The 17055-nt window shown below is 42.1% G+C and overlaps 1 protein-coding gene across 1 annotated transcript in view; it reads left to right on the top strand.

The window, feature by feature from the left end:
• The window catches only part of oclnb (occludin b), a 32508-nt gene that overhangs the window by 6829 nt on the left and 8624 nt on the right, over window positions 1-17055 (top strand). Inside the window, exon 5 of the mRNA XM_067982764.1 lies at window positions 15470-15606. Coding sequence (XP_067838865.1) covers window positions 15470-15606 — 137 coding nt within the window. The remainder of the gene's footprint in view (window positions 1-15469; window positions 15607-17055) is intronic.

The raw sequence follows: 17055 nt of genomic DNA, 5'->3' as shown, positions 1-17055 counted from the left end.
GAAGCCAGTGGGGAATTTGAAGGTAGGAACAAGGATCTTAGAAATCAATTTGCTGAGCCAGTGGTGCTTGGGATGCACGTGGGTGATGGGTACCCTTGTGTGGGTGAGGACATGGTTGTGGCATTCTGTGGAGTTCTTTGTAGGGAGACCCGCAAGGAGCGTCATCAATTTTTTTGGGAATTATAACATTCACGTTGTATCCCATGTAATCTCCCCACTTACCTCACCGCCCACTTTTATGCTGAACCTGGCCTGTTTTATAATTGGAAGTGGGTTCAGCAAAAACTGGTGACCTCATTATAGTTGGTTAGTGTAAAGTCATAATCATAGCTGACACTTCCCCAAGTTTTGTCAGGGAAGCAGGGGATGGAGGGATGAAAGTCTGTACTGGCTATAACACTGAATAAGCATTGCTGGCCTGTATGGACAGACTGTGAAGTCAGCTTGGTAGCAGTCAGAACAAAATAGAAGACCCAGTCCAAGTTTTTTTTTATTCATTCATGAGATGTGGGCGTCGCTGGCAAGGCCAGCATTTATTGCCCATTCCTAATTGCCCTTGAGAAGGTGGTGATTAGCTGCCTTCTTGAACCGCTGCAGTCCATGGGGTGACAGTTCTCCCACAGTGCTGTTAGGAAGGGAGTTCCAGGATTTTGACCCAGTGACGATGAAGGAACGGCGATATATTTCCAAGTCAGGATGGTGTGTGACTTGGAGGGGAATGTGCAGGTGGTGTTGTTCCCATGTGCCTGCTGCACTTGTTCTATCAGCAGCTGCATGTATTTACCTTGGGTAATTCCTCCCAGTGGGAGTGTTAGTGCCTTCAGTGACAATGGCATTGAGTTGAAACATTTTCCATGTTATTTTAACTAATAACTACAGTGAAATTTGAGCATCCATCAAAACTGGAATGTCAGCTTTTATTCTATAAGCACAATAAATTAAATGTGTGGTACATTTCTGCAACTTTAATGTTCAGCATTAGAAATATACAGAGCTTTTTGTTATTTTGTGTAGATATTACATTAAAGGGATTTGCATCTTGAAAGTTATTACTGGTATACAAATTGTTAAGCTTCACATCAAATATGGCTGATGAAGTAATGTTTGAGATTATACTTGTTGATATCGAACATGGTGAACTGTGACTAGTAGTTTACAGTGGTTTATTTACAGGATCGTTTGTCTTTTTATGGTTGTGTTGAAGGTTCCTATGGTTACCATATTGCTTCCTTAGCATGCACAATTCTTGCACCAATTTACATTGATGAAGTTTGTATAGAATATATAAATACCATGGCTCACTGAATTTAACCATTGAGTAATTGTGCCGTATAAATTACCTTCGATCCAGAGTCTTTGGTGGGTTAGTGAATTTCAATCAGGGCAATCACACGGATGGTACAGTTGGCCTTGGTGCTCTCAGTTAGGGAGGAAAAATATCAGCTGGCATTCTAGATGCTCATTGATATCTGACAATCCCTGCTGGAAGTGTGTGTGGTCATGACTATTTGATGAGGGCAGGCATGAGCTGCTGTTAAGCTTCACAAATAAAATAATGCCCATTTGGGCAAGGAACAGATTAAACTGCCATAGCATGGATTATGACTGAAAGAAAAGTGTTGAGAAAAGTGTGGCTGCTGAACTTCTACATGATTTTCACACTATAAACATTTGAAATCCGTCATGTTTTTTTTAAATGTCAAAACACTCCTTTGAAAGCTCAGTGGGTAAATGCATTGTATGGGTTTATAGCCAAAATGGTAGAGTACAAGTTGGAGGAAGTCTCACTCAAACCATATTGGGTCTGATCAGACCACATCTTGAGTACTGTTCGTTTCTGCTTACCAACTTGCAAGGGAGGAAATACAGTTAGGAGCTGTGAGAGTGTTCCCTCACATCAGAGGACTGAGTTGAGGGAAGACTGAAGAAGCTTGGGTTTTTAAGCCTTGAAAAGCGACCAAGAAGTGACCTTCTCGAAGTATGTAGTAAATGGTACAGAAAAGAACACTACTTCAAATTGAATCATGACAGCAGGACAAAGGGGACGGCAAGTGAATGTCTGGAAGTTCTGCGCACAGAGTGGCCTTCTGGTTAGAGTAGTGAGGACAAAACCCTGGAATCTAGAATGGTGGTGTGAGAGAAAAAGAGACTATAAAGTCTTTCTGGATAAATACGCTAAGATGGGTTGAATGGCATGTAGATTAAAAAGGTCTTGAGTTTGATTCTTGGTATGGACTTGGTTATCTGATCTCAGCAGGGGCATTTGAGCTCAGTATCCCCAGACTAATGAAGGGAAAATTTCAGCTAGGTTTTCTGATCACTATATCCAGTGCACCCTACTAAAAATTACAGGTGTGATGGCTGGAGAGGACGGGATAGCTGCAATGATCCTCATTTTGTTGAGATGTTATCATCCTTGTGTTTAAATCCCATCATGGTCCAACGCTTCTCTATTGCTGTAACCTTCTTCCGCCCTAAAGCCCTCCAAGAACTCGGCGTTCCTTCAACTCTGGCCTCTTGTGCTTCCCACCATTGGCAGCCGTGTCATCAGCCGTCTAGGCCCTGCATTGTGGAATTCCCTCCGTAAACCTCTCCACCCCTCCACCTCCTTTAAAACTCACCTCTTTGACCAAGCTTTTAATCACCCGTTCTAATATCTCCTTTGGCTCAGTGTCCATTTTTCTCCATTAAAGGCACTATATAAATGCAAGTTGTTGTTTTCTTCATTTTCTTCGTCCATGCCTCTTGTTTGACCAATTCGGAGTTTGTTTCCACATGGATATTGTTCAAAAAAATATTCTGAATATAAGTGAAAAGATCAAACACTGAATAAAAATTGTCCTTAAAATAAAGGAGTAGAGGATGTGATGTGAAGTTATAAAATCATGTAAGGTCTGATTATGGAGTTTTAAAGATACATTCTCCCTAATCCGACCTTCCTTCGTAGACTTAATGACAGAACCATACAGACCACAAGGATTCCAGTGTTCTGATTGTTACCGAGTTTGCAGTCTTGGTCAGGTATGACAGCAGGCCTTACAACATAAGGCAAATTTTGTGAAGATAAAAAACTCAGTGAAGGCCAGGATTTTGGGCCTTCTTTAGGCCCCCAGACGCATTGGGTTGACACAGACTGTTTGATTATTCTGTTTAGGTAGAAATATATGTGTAAACTACTGAGCTAAGTATATGTATGTACTTATAAAATGAGGTGGTTCAGAAATAAGGGTGTTGCTCTTATAGACTGTTATTGGTTGGTACGTCTGCGGTGGAATTGTTAAACTGGCCTTATTGTTCCTGGGTAAGGAGGAGGTCACATTTTTAAGGTTTCTGATCTTGATTGCTAACCAGCAATTCCTGTTGAAAGTGCATTTGTGTAAACATTAGCTGAGGATAGAATCTGGCTCTGCTGTGGGTCCCACAATTGACATGTAGGAGGGGAACAAAAAAACAGGCTATCATTTGAATTATTTAATTCTTTTCAAAGGCAATTGGAATATTACTTTTATTTTTTCTTTGCAATGGAGGATTGCTCATTTCTGCCGAAGAGTCATGTTCATTGAGCATGATCGTTCAAAATGTCTTGATACTGGAATTGTCATCTAGAAGTAATTGGCATGTGCAACGATAGGTATTAATTTGCGTAAGCTTAGCTAATGTGGCAAATGTTGAAATGCAGACTGCAGCTACTTAGTGAACTGAATTTTGCACAATACTGTCTGAAATGGTGGTTTCAGGGAGCCCGTTTCTGGGTGTGTCAGTGAACAGGTTTCGAGTGATGAATCTGTAATATGATATCGGTGTTTATTTGCATGGTTTCACCTAATACCGAAAAGGGATGAGACTATCCTACAACAAGTGGGAATTTAGAGCCCATGTAAAGTAAATTCTTAAACCAGTAAATTAGTTTTTACATTTAACATGTCACTAAGTCTTAAGTTGAAAACATTTGGAGCAGGTTGAAATGAACTACGATTTCTCACTTAACACATGTCTCTACCTTAACATTGTTCACGTGCTAGGTGGCATTAAGTTACAGGTGCAAAACAGGTTTTTTGACTGTTTCTCAGTCCAGAAAGCAACCAGAGATGCAATGAGAGTAATTTTTTCTTGACATCAGGAGGTGGAGTTTAACTGGGATTATCATTTAACCAATCTCCACTGCTAAAGTCGTTTTTTATAATCGTCAGTAAAGTCACAAACCACTTTCAGTTCTGGTGTAAAACGGAATAAATAATAAATTGGACAAGTTAGTTTAATTGATCAAAAGTTCAACTTTGGTTTAGGTATGGGTGAAAGCAGCCATGCTGTTGACTTATGTTGTAAATTTAATTTTTCAGACCATTGATGGATGAATTGAGTTGAATGCTTGTGGCTTGTAAATTCTGAGCTGAGCTTTCGACCCCACGTTCTCTCCATTACAAAGACCGCCTACTTCCACCTCCGTAACATCAACGCCTCCGCCCCTGCCTCTGCCACTGCTGCTGAAACCCTAAACCAAGCTTTTGTTGCCTCCAGTCTTGACTACTCCGATGCTCTCCTGGCCGGCCTCCCATCTTCCACCTCCATAAACTTGAGTTGATCCAAATCTCCGCTGCCCGTCTCCTAACCCGCATCAAGTCCCGCTCGAAAAGCTCGAAACAGTGGAGGTCCAAAATAATGAAATGCTGGCATTTATATCTAGAGGACTAGAATACAAGGGGGTAGAAGTTATGCTACAGCTATACAAAACCCTGGTTAGACCACACCTGGAGTACTGTGAGCAGTTCTGGGCACCGCACCTTAGGAAGGATATATTGACCTTGGAGGGAGTGCAGCGTAGATTTACTAGAATGATACCCGGACTTCAAGGATTAAGTTACAAGGAGAGATTACACAAACTAGGATTGTATTCCCTGGAGTTTAGAAGATTAAGGGGTGATTTGATCGAAGTTTTCAAGATGTTAAGGGGAACTGATAGGGTAGATAGAGAGAAACTATTTCCACTGGTTGGGGAGTCTAGGACTAGGGGGACACAGCCTAAAAATCAGAGCCAGGACTTTCAGGAGTGAAGTTAGGAAACACTTCTACACACAAAGGGTGGTAGAGGTTTGGAACTCTGTTCCGTAAACGGCAGTTGATGCTAGCTGAATTGTTAATTTTAAATCTGAGATTGATAGATTTCTGTTAACCAAAGGTATTAAGGGATATAGGGCTAAGGCGGTTATATGGAGTTAGGTAACAGATCTGCCATGATCTCATTGAATGGCGGAACAGGCTCGAGGGGCTGAATGGCCTACTCCTGTTCCTCTGCTCACCCATCACTCTGCTCGCTGACCTACATTGGCTCGCGGTCCACCAGCGCCTCAATTTAAAATTCTCATCCTCGTGTGCAAATCCCTCCATGGCAACCCCTCTTCCTCAAGCCCTACAACCTTTCAACTCTGTTCCTCCAACTCTGGCTTCATGCGTATCCCCCAGTCCCTTCGCCCCACCACTGGTGGCTGTGCGTTCAGCTATCTAGGCCCTAACCTTTGGAATTCCCTCTCTAAACCTCTCTGCCTCCACCTCTCCTCCTTTAAGACCTCCTTAAAACCTAACTCTTTGACTAAGCTTTCAGTCACCCCGCCTAATATTGCCTCCTTTGGCACGGTGTTAATTTTTGTCTGTTTACATTCCTGTGAAGTTCCTTGGGGTGTTTTCCTACGTTAGAGGTGTTTTATAAATGCATGTTTTGTTGTAAATGAGTCTTTTGAATCTTAAAAGGTGCCAGATTTATAATTGTCATTTTCATATACCGATCTAGAGAAGTACTTCAAAATTGAAGGCCACTCTGTTGACAAAAGGACATGCTGCTTTTGTGCAGGAATACGAACCATTTGTAATTTAAAAGTTGAATGTAAAAAATTAATAGTTTTTTACCCTCTTAATGTAAATAATGCCACTGCTTGGATTGGAATATTTTCCACTGCTTTTTAAGCGTGTATCAGAAACTCTTGGGTCAGCTATAGTATAGGTTAAATGCAAGTTTTAAAAAATATCTGCCGTAACCTACTCCGGGCCAGGACCTACTCCGTTAATGGTAGGGCGTTGGGGAGAGTTATAGAACAAAGAGATCTAGGAGTACAGGTTCATAGCTCCTTGAAAGTGGAGTCACAGGTGGATAGGGTGGTGAAGAAGGCATTCAGCATGCTTGGTTTCATTGGTCAGAACATTGAATACAGGAGTTGGGATGTCTTGTTGAAGTTGTACAAGACATTAGTAAGGCCACACTTGGAACACTGTGTACAGTTCTGGTCACCCTATTATAGAAAGGATATTATTAAACTAGAAAGAGTGCAGAAAAGATTTACTAGGATGCTACCGGGACTTGATGGTTTGACTTATAGGGAGAGGTTGGATAGACTGAGACTTTTTTCCCTGGAGAGTAGGAGGTTTAGGGGTGATCTTATAGAAGTCTATAAAATAATGAGGGGCATAGATAAGGTGGATAGTCAAAATCTTTTCCCAAAGGTAGGGGAGTCTATAACGAGGGGGCATAGATTTAAGGTGAGAGGGGAGAGATACAAAAGGGTCCAGAGGGGCAATTTTTTCACTCAAAGGGTGGTGAGTGTCTGGAACGAGCTGCCAGAGGCAGTAGTAGAGGCGGGTACAATTTTTTCTTTTAAAAAGCATTTGGACAGTTACATGGGTAAGGTGGGTATAGAGGGATATGGGCCAAGTGCAGGCAACTGGGACTAGCTTAGTGGTATAAACTGGGCGACATGGACATGTTGGGCTGAAGGGCCTGTTTCCATGTTGTAAACTTCTATGTTCTATGTAACCCAACTCATTGGAGCGCCTGTTAATTTTCCTTTCACTTCCCATGTCCGCTTTTATTTTGGCATGCAACTTAATTGACTCCATCTCTCTCCATCTCTCGGGCTGTGCCAGATGGTCTGGAATATCCGTATCCCCCTTGACCCCAGTCCCAGTTTCAAGTCCCATATCCTGGCCACCAAGACTTACTTTCATCTCCATAACTTCACCCACCTCCTCTTACCTCATTCTCTCTGAAACAGAAACCCAAATTTTCACTTTTGTCAAGATTTTTGATTTTTGCTAACACATTCCTCGCCACTCTACTTCTGTGACCACCCTCCTGCACTGTTCCAAGTTTTTCATTCCTCTAATTCTGTTCTCCTATGTATGACCTCTCACTCTGTTCCACTTTCAGCGGCCTGTCTCTGTAACGTTCTGTCTAAGTCCTCCCGCTTTCTCTTTAAACGTCTCCTTCTCCTTACAAGTTGCATTTATTTAGCACCTTTTGTGATCTCAGGGTATCCCAAAGTACTTCACAGCTAATGAATGATTTTGGAAGTGTAATCACTGTCATATCCATGCCTTTGGTCATCTCTCCTAACCCCCCCCCCCCACCCCACCTTATGCTTGATCTCCATTTTTACCTCTTTTAAGTCCTATATAAATGCAATGTTGTTGTTTCATTTCTTCAATGTAGTCGGTATTTATTGCTATGCTGGTATCCTAATTTAATGAAGTCAGTGAAGCTGTGAATGTTTTTGTTTTTCCACTTCAATGTATAAAACTGTCAGGGGTGGTATTATCTTGGCTTTGAACAAAATCCATTTCTATCTACCTTTATTTTACAATCTTGAATCTTAACCTTTTAAAATGGGAATAGATTTATCTTCCTCATTTTCTCTTCAATGATCTAAAATCTAGAATCTCTTTTCCTCCATCTCTATTAAGTATAGTGAGCACAACAGTTGCATTTATATAGCGCCTTTAACATCTCAAAGTGCTTCACAAAGGCGTAATCAAAAAATTGACACTAATCCATTTTATTGGGAAGGGTGACCAAAAACTTGGTCAAATAGGTGACTTTTAAGAGTCTCTTTAAGGAGGAGAGGCAGAGGGATTGGGGAGGCAGCCTGAAATCATGGCCACCAGTGGTGGGGCGGGGAGGTGGACAACAAGCGCTTTCATGAAGTATCCATAATATTTCCTTGGATCAACTTCTGCAACAGTCGTTACAGCTGTTGTACACTTTTATACTCCTAACAATGGGCAGCTTTTTGCCATGTTCACAAAATCTAGAGCTCCCACTTAGACCTTTTTGTCCCATCAAAGATATTGCATTCTAAACTAGATTCCCAGAAATCAAGATAACATCTTGTCAAAATGCAACTTGCCTCTTTCCGAACTCAGTACACAATTGCTAACCCAAAATGGTAGTGGTTCTGAAGTGTTTATGCCATGGTATTGGATTGAAATCCATTCCTATGATTTTCTAATATCCAGGTGACTTGAGACCGTGAAAAAGAAAACTAACTCATGTACAGCCTGGAAATGTTCTATTGCTGTGGAATAAAAGGGTATTCCTGTTGCCTTGCATCACTAGTCCAGTGAGTTGAGTCCTTCAGTGAATGGATATAAGTTCACTAACATGGGAGGGAGGGAGGAGAATTAGGTTGGGGGAAAATGGTATAACTTGTTAGCTGAACTCTGGTGCAGGTGTTGATCCACTAGTTGGAGATGAGATGATATAATAAACCTATTTTTTTATATATAACAAAGCAGAATTGATTAATTTTGAAATAGTCCTGTTGCTGACTCATGTTGCTCCACTGCTCTATACCCCAATGTGAATTGGTGCCTTCAGAAGAGGGAAGAAGTTGGAGGAAGGGAAAAAATGAAAATCTTCAGTAATTTTCAAGTTTTATTTTAAAGGACAATTACCATTGCATCCCAGTGAGTAGCCCATGGGAGTGTATATAAAAGATATACTTCAAGTATTCATTGGAAGTGAACCTTTCAATTACTGTTTGATCTTAGCAACTTCAGCCATTGTTTCCTCCCAACAATGGAGGGCCAGGAATTCTTACTGATTGAAACCATTTTGAACTGTCTAGCTGACTTCAATTGTGCACACAACCCTGAAATGGTGAAACATGAAAGGAAAATGAGAGAAACTGGTTTTGTGGGCTGTTGCTGTCCTAATGCTTGAACTGTTAGATATAGATGATCATCTCAATGAGACAATGGGAAGTCATTAACAGAACAAAAGAGCATGAGAGGCCTACACAAAGAATAAGGGAAGAAAATGGGGGAAATTGGAGAAAGTAACAGAAACTCTACAGTAGTAGGTCCACGAAGGGAGAAAGAAAACCTGTGATTTTTAATAAGTATGTGGTCCAGATTACAAAATCACATGGGAATATTGCAAATATTTCATATTACACATTTCAGAACTATACTGTGTATATAACATTTAGGAAAAAGTACAGATAGAGTGAAACCTGAATAAGGATGGATCCTAAAAGAAAAATGGGACAAAAATTAAAAGCCTAGGGGTTACACTTACTGTTGGAAGGAGGAGCTAAAATGGATTTGACCTTTTTCATTTTTTCTCTTTTTACCTGCCTTCCCCACCCCCCACCCCCCTGCCAACCAAACCCCACACCCAAAGGTTAAAACAGTGTGGCAATCCAATGTGCCACAAGGATTTGTACCTGCAGTTCATGTACTGAATTACTAATCTCTGACATGTTGCTAAGGAACAAAGAGCTTGGTGTCACCTAATCACTAGTTCTCGATTACCTCTACAACTCTCTTCAACCTTCTTGGTGTCCTGTACAATGAATTCTGACCCTTCAAGTTGGTTTCACAGTGCTTTTTTTGAAATAAAAAGCAGACCAGGTGATTCCCAACTCCCTTGGCTGGCAATAAATTAGCATTGGCAAAGGCTTTGGAGCAGATAAACTGCTAAGGATAATAAAACATCTAATCTAAAGAAACTAAAATATGTATTTTTTTTAACGTTAATAAAATTGGGGAACATTTTTGAAAGGCAGGAAGTAGGGAAGCAGCTTCATTGAGTTGCATCCAACAAAGTTTCTCACAAAAGGCTACATTTGACCTCCGTGTTTCTGGCTAGGGAGAAAATTCATCCAGAATTCTTGCTCTTGATTTCTATCCAGTGATTCCTGTAGGTGAGTGGACAGGACTGTATTTGTTTGTGATGCCCTTACAGTCAAACAGCAATCCAACACTCTGTCCATGATTGCACAAAGCAACGGTTACTTGGGTGCGACCTGTAGAATAGTATCCTAATAAGAGTCCGCACTTTCAGAGGAGATGAGGAAACAAGGGAGAATTGGCAAAATAAATCCTGATTTGACTGGTAGTCAAAATGGAAATTAGTCTGGAAATCCAATCAACCTCTTCTAAAACGATAATATAACGTATATTGGAACATGCCATGATGCACTTAGGGCACAATTCCTTTTGGTGTACCAGATAGTTATATTTCTACTTAAGGGTATCTACAAAAGGAGAGAGAAAGACCATTAATGGTTAGGTTGGATCCCTACTTCTGACCAAGTTAAGTTTGGTTCCTGTCAGATTAATTCAAGAAAGGGGGAACGGTTGAAGCTATAAATGATCTGTGTTGGTAAAGATGTTTTCGTTTTTTAAAACATAGGTGCTCAAAGAATGTCAATGCTATTTAAATTACTTGAATGGAGGGCTGGTGACAGCAAAATCATTTTATTAAATATTTTAATGTGGAGCCTCCCAGAAATATTTTTTATTGATAGGAGCTAACTTTAAAATAAGTTTTTTTTTTAAATTATATTTTTCCCACATTAATGCCTGGAACATTACTGTATTTGGTTCTACTAATGAATTAACCTGCATATACTGTGCACAGTTTGGGTATTACCAAAAGAGTTGCTGGAAAAACACAAGTCAGCATTTGTAAAGAGAAAAGATAGCTTTAATGTTTCAGGTGTAGGGCCTTCCATCAGAATAAATGTAACGTACCTAACTGTCTTTACGAATCTCATGGGAAGAATCTGTTCAAGTGCATCTTATACTGGCAAAATACTGCAGGGTGAGAAATGTGGGTATTGAGGAAAGCAAATTCAACCGCCTATTGCAGCCAATGTGCAAGTCTTCTTGGATCATTTGACTGGAAGCCATAAAAGTTGAAAATGTCAGCATAACACAGTGGTGGGTTCAAGCCTCTGTTTACTTTGAGTTCGTAACATAAACTGACACTCAAGTCCAATTTGAGAAAGTGCTTCATTGTCTGAAATGCCAACCGCGACCGTTGGTCCTCCAGAGAGAGTCTGGGGAATTAATAATGGAAAATAAGGAAATGGTGGATGAATTGAACAGATATTTTGCATCCGTCTTCACTGTAGAGGATACAGATAACATGCCAGAAATAATTTTGAATCAAGGGGTGAAAGGGAGGGAGGAACTTAAAACATTTACAATCACCAGGGAAAGGGTTCTGAAAAAAATATTAGAACTAAAAGCTGACAAGTCCCCAGGTCCTGATGGACTTCATCCTAGGGTCTTAAAAGAAGTGGCTGCAGAAATAGTAGATGCATTGGTATTAATTTTCCAAAATTCCCTAGATTCTGGAAGGGTCCCATCAGATTGGAAAATAGCGAATGTAACTCCTCTATTCAAGAAAGGAGGGAGACAGAAAGCAGGAAACAACAGGCCAGTTAGTTTAACATCTGTCATAGGGAAAATGCTAGAATCTATTCTTAAGGAGGTTATAGCAGGGCACTTAGAAAATCTCAGTGTAATCAGGCAGAGTCAACACGGCTTTGTAAAAGTGAAATTGTGTCTGACTAATTTATTAGAGTTCTTTGAGGAAGTAACAAGCCACGTGGATAAAGGGGATCCTGTGGATGTGGTGTACTTGGATTTCCAGAAGGCTTTTGACAAGGTGCCACATCAAAGGCTACTACACAAAATAAGAGCTCATGGTGTAGGGGGTAACATATTAGCATGGATAAAGGATTGGTTAGCTAACAGGAAACAGAGAGTAGGCATAAATGGGTCATTTTCAGGTTGGCAAGATGTAACGAGTGGAGTGCCACAGGGATCAGTGCTGGGGCCTCAACTATTTACAATCTATATCAATGACTTGGATGAAGGGACTGAATGTATGGTTGCTAAATTTGCTGATGACACAAAGGTAGGTAGGAAAGTAAGTTGTGAAGAGGACATAAGGAGTCTGCAAAGGGATATAGATAGGTTAAGTGAGTGGGCAAAAATTTGGCAGATGGAGTATAATGTGGGAAAATGTGAACTTGTCCACTTTGGCAGGAGGAATAGAAAAGCAGTATATTAATTAAATGGAGAGAGATTGCAGAACTCTGAGGTACAGAGGGATCTGGATGTTTTTTTTATTCATTCATGGGATGTGGGCGTCACTGGCGAGGCTGGCATTTATTGCCCATCCCTAATTGCCCTTGAGAAGGTGGTGGTGAGCCGCCTTGAACCACAACAGTCCGTGTGGTGAAGATTGTCCCACAGTGCTGTTAGGAAGGGAGTTCCAGGATTTTGACCCAGCGACGATGAAGGGAACGGCGATATATTTCCAAGTTGGGATGGTGTATGGCTTGGAGAGGAACATGCAGGTGGTGTTGCTCCCAAGTACCTGCTGCACTTGTCCTTCTAGGTGGTAGAGGTCGCGGGTTTGGGAGGTGCTGTCGAAGAAGCCTTGGCGAGTTGCTGCAGTGCATCCTGTGGATGGTACACATTGCAGCCACTGTGCGCCGGTGGTGAAGGGAGTGAATGTTTAGGGTGGTGGATGGGGTGCCAATCAAGCGGGCTGCTTTGTCATGGATGGTGTCGAGCTTCTTGAGTGTTGTTGGAGCTGCACTCATCCAGGCAATTGGAGAGTATTCCATCACACTCCTGACTTGTGCCTTGTAGATGGTGGAAAGGCTTTGGGGAGTCAGGAGGTGAGTCACTTGCTGCAGAATACCCAGCCTTTGACCTGCTCTTGTAACCACAGTATTTATATGGCTGGTCCAGTTAAGTTTCTGGTCAATGGTGACCCCCAGGATGTTGATGGTGGGGGATTCGGCGATAGTAATGCCATTGAATGTCAAGGGGAGGTGGTTAGACTCTCTCTTGTTGGAGATGGTCATTGCCTGGCACTTGTCTGGCGCGAATGTTACTTCCCATTTATCAGCCCAAGCCTGGATATTGTCCAAGTCTTGCTGCATGCGGGCTTGGACTGCTTCATTATTTGAGGGGTTGCGAATGGAACTGAACACTGTGCAATCATCAGCGAACATCCCCATTTCTGACCTTATGATGGAGGGAAGGTCATTGATGAAGCAGCTGAAGATGGTTGGGCCTAGGATACTGCCCTGAGGAACTCCTGCAGCAATGTCCTGGGGCTGAGATGATTGACCTCCAACAACCACTACCATCTTCCTTTGTGCTAGGTATGACTCCAGCCACTGGAGAGTTTTCCCCCTGATTCCCATTGACTTCAATTTTACTCGGGCTCCTTGGTGCCACACTCGGTCAAATGCTGCCTTGATGTCAAGGGCAGTCACTCTCACCTCACCTCTGGAATTCAGCTCTTGGACAAAGTCTGTAATGAAGTCTGGAGTTGAATGGTCCTGGTGGAACCCAAACTGAGCATCGGTGAGCAGGTTATTGGTGAGTAAGTGCAGCTTGATAGCGCTGTCGACGACACCTTCCATCACTTTGCTGATGATCGAGACTAGACTGATGGGGCGGTAATTGGCCGGATTGGATTTGTCCTGCTTTTTGTGGACAGGACATACCTGGACAGATTTTCCAGATTGTCGGGTAGATGCCAGTGTTGTAGCTGTGCTGAAACAGCTTGGCTAGAGGCGCAGCTAGTTCTGGAGCACAAGTCTCCAGCGCTACAGCCGGGATGTTGTCGGGGCCCATAGCCTTTGCTGTATCCAGTGCACTCAGCCATTTCTTGATATCACGTGGAGTGAATCGAATTGGCTGAAGACTGGCTTTCGTGATGGTGGGGATATCGAAGGAGGCCGAGATGGATCATCCACTCGGCACTTCTGGCTGAAGATGATTGCAAATGCTTCAGCCTTGTCTTTTGCACTCACGTGCTGGACTCTGCCATCATCATTGAGGATGGGGATGTTTACAGAGCCTCCTCCTCCCGTTCGTTGTTTAACTGTCCACCACCATTCCTAGTACATGAATCACAAAAAATTTAGTAGCAGGTACAGCAAGTGATTAGGAAGGCAAATGGAATGTTGTCATTTATTGCAAGGGGAATGGAATATAAAAGTAGAGATGTTTTGCTACAGTTGTACAGGGCATTGGTGAGACCACATCTAGAATACTGTGTGCAGTTTTGGTCTCCTTGCTTAAGAAAGGACATAATTGCTTTAGAGGTGGTTCAGAGAAGGTTCACTCGACTGATTCCTGGGATGAGTGGGTTATCTTATGAGGAAAGGTTGGACAAGTTGGGCCTGTATACACTGGAGTTTAGAAGAATGAGAGGTGATCTTATTGAAACAAAAAAGATCCTGAGGGGACTAGAAGGGGTAGATGCTGAGAGGATGTTGCCCCTTGTGGGAGAGACTAGAACTAGGGGCCACAGTTTAAAAAGAAGGGGTCTCCCATTTAAGACGAAGATGAGGAGAAATTTTTTCTCTGAGGTTCGTGAGTCTGTGGAACTCCCTTCCCCAGAGAGCGGTGGAGGCAGGGTCACTGAATATTTTTAAGGCTGAGTTAGATAGATTCCTGATTAACAAGGGAGTCAAAGGTTATAGTAAGTAGATGGGAAAGTAGGGTTGAGGTCACAATCAGATCAGCCATGATCTTATCAAATGGCAGAGCAGGCTCAAGGGGCTGAATGGTCTACTCCTGCTCTTAATTCGCATGTTTGTATGCAACTGTCTGCTGTGGCAGTGCAGGTGGACCTAAATATTCCATGGCATTATATGAAGAAAAGCAGCTAGTTTTCAGTATCCTGGCCAATATTCCTCCCTCAATCACCACCATCAAAAGCTAACTAACTAGTCACTTACGTCATTGCTGTTTTGGGGATTTTGCTGTTTACTAAATTGATGCTACATTTGCCTATACAATTTCCAAGTAACTTAATCCATATAAAGTGCCAGGAGACACTTCTGAGCTAAGATAAGGTTATAAAATATAATACCTTATTTTGATGGTGATTCAGTGTGCTATAAAATTAGTTTGCAAAAGTGGAGAATTAAAAAAAAATAATTACATTCCTGGTACAAACAGCTACTGTGTCTGTCCTTTTATTTGTGTGTGTCTATATATAATCGACTAGATAATGCTGTGTTGAAGTATTAATGCCCAGAACCACGGATTGACAATGAACAACCCCCCATTCTACCTAGTTTTCCAATCAGTGCTGCGTCAAGTAGGGAGGTGCTGAGTGTGGAAACTGCAGTGTTGGTCACTTCTGGGTAGTTGCTAATGTCTGGCTACTGGAGGCACTGGGAGTCGGGGGAGGGGGGAGCAGGCTGTTTGCCCAGCTGCTCAGTAGCAGAGGTGCCAAGGTGGAGTAGACCAAAGATAACTTACAAAAATGGAAAAATTAAATGGTAAAGAATGAGCACTAAATGTAAATATTTTGTATTACCATTTTAAAACAAATTCTAGTATTTTTACATTATTGTCCTGCCCATTCAAGGTGAACAATGTGTCTGGGGTTCCTGAGGAACTAGTAGCAGATGGCTACCCGTACAAACCTAATGGTTCCCTGAATGACCCCGACTATGAGTCCAATAGAGAAGACAGAATGCAGCCTAATGATGTCCGACCAACTCAGTAAGTACAGGTTGTTCCATAAGAACATAAGAAATAGGAGCAGGAGTAGGCCAATCAGCCCCTCGAGCCTGCTCCGCCATTCAATAAGATCATGGCTGATCTGATCCTAACCTCAAATCTAAATTCATGTCCAATTTCCTGCCCGCTCCCCGTAACCCCTAATTCCCTTTACTTCTAGGAAACTGTCTATTTCTGTTTTAAATTTATTTAATGATGTAGCTTCCACAGCTTCCTGGGGCAGCAAATTCCACAGACCTACTACCCTCTGAGTGAAGAAGTTTCTCCTCATCTCAGTTTTGAAAGAGCAGCCCCTTATTCTAAGATTATGCCCCCTCGTTCTAGTTTCACCCATCCTTGGGAACATCCTTACCGCATCCACCCGATCAAGCCCCTTCACAATCTTATATGTTTCAATAAGATCGCCTCTCATTCTTCTGAACTCCAATGAGTAGAGTCCCAATCTACTCAACCTCTCCTCATATGTCCACCCCCTCATCCCCGGGATTAACCGAGTGAACCTTCTTTGTACTGCCTTGAGAGCAAGTATGTCTTTTCTTAAGTATGGACACCAAAACTGTATGCAGTATTCCAGGTGCGGTCTCACCAATACCTTATATAACTGCAGCAATACCTCCCTGTTTTTATATTCTATCCCCCTAGCAATAAAAGCCAACATTCCGTTGGCCTTCTTGATCACCTGCTGCACCTGCATACTAACTTTTTGATTTTCTTGCACTAGGACCCCCAGATCCCTTTGTACTGCAGTACTTTCCAGTTTCACGCCATTAAGATAATAACTTGCTCTCCGATTTTTCCTGCCAAAGTGCATAACCTCACATTTTCCAATATTGTATTGCATCTGCCAAATCTCCGCCCACTCACCCAGCCTGTCTATATCCCCTTGTAGGTTTTTTATGTCCTCCTCACTCTCTACTTTCCCTCCCATCTTTGTATCATCTGCAAACTTTGATATGTTACACTCGGTCCCCTCGTCCAAATCGTTAATATCGATTGTAAAGAGTTGGGGACCCAGCACCGACCCCTGCGGAACACCACTGGCTACAGGTTGCCAGTCCGAGAATGTACCATTTATCCCAACTCTCTGCTTCCTGTTAGATAACCAATCCTCCACCCATGCCAGAATATTACCCCCAATCCAGTGATTCTTTATCTTGAGCAATAATCTTTTATGTGGCACCTCGTCGAATGCCTTCTGGAAGTCTAAATACACTATGTCCACTGGTTCCCCTTTATCCACCCTGTATGTTATGTCCTCAAAGAACTCAAGCAAATTTGTCAGACATGACTTCCCCTTCGTAAAGCCATGCTGACTTTGTCCTATTAAATTATGTTTATCCAAATGTTCCGCTACTGTCTCCTTAATAATAGACTCCAAAATTTTACCCACCACAGATGTTAGGCTAACTGGTCTATAATTTCCAGCCTTCT

Source organism: Heptranchias perlo, chromosome 4, assembly GCF_035084215.1.
Source record: "Heptranchias perlo isolate sHepPer1 chromosome 4, sHepPer1.hap1, whole genome shotgun sequence".
Taxonomy (NCBI): Eukaryota; Metazoa; Chordata; class Chondrichthyes; order Hexanchiformes; family Hexanchidae; genus Heptranchias; species Heptranchias perlo.
This window is presented reverse-complemented; position numbering and strand designations above follow the sequence as displayed.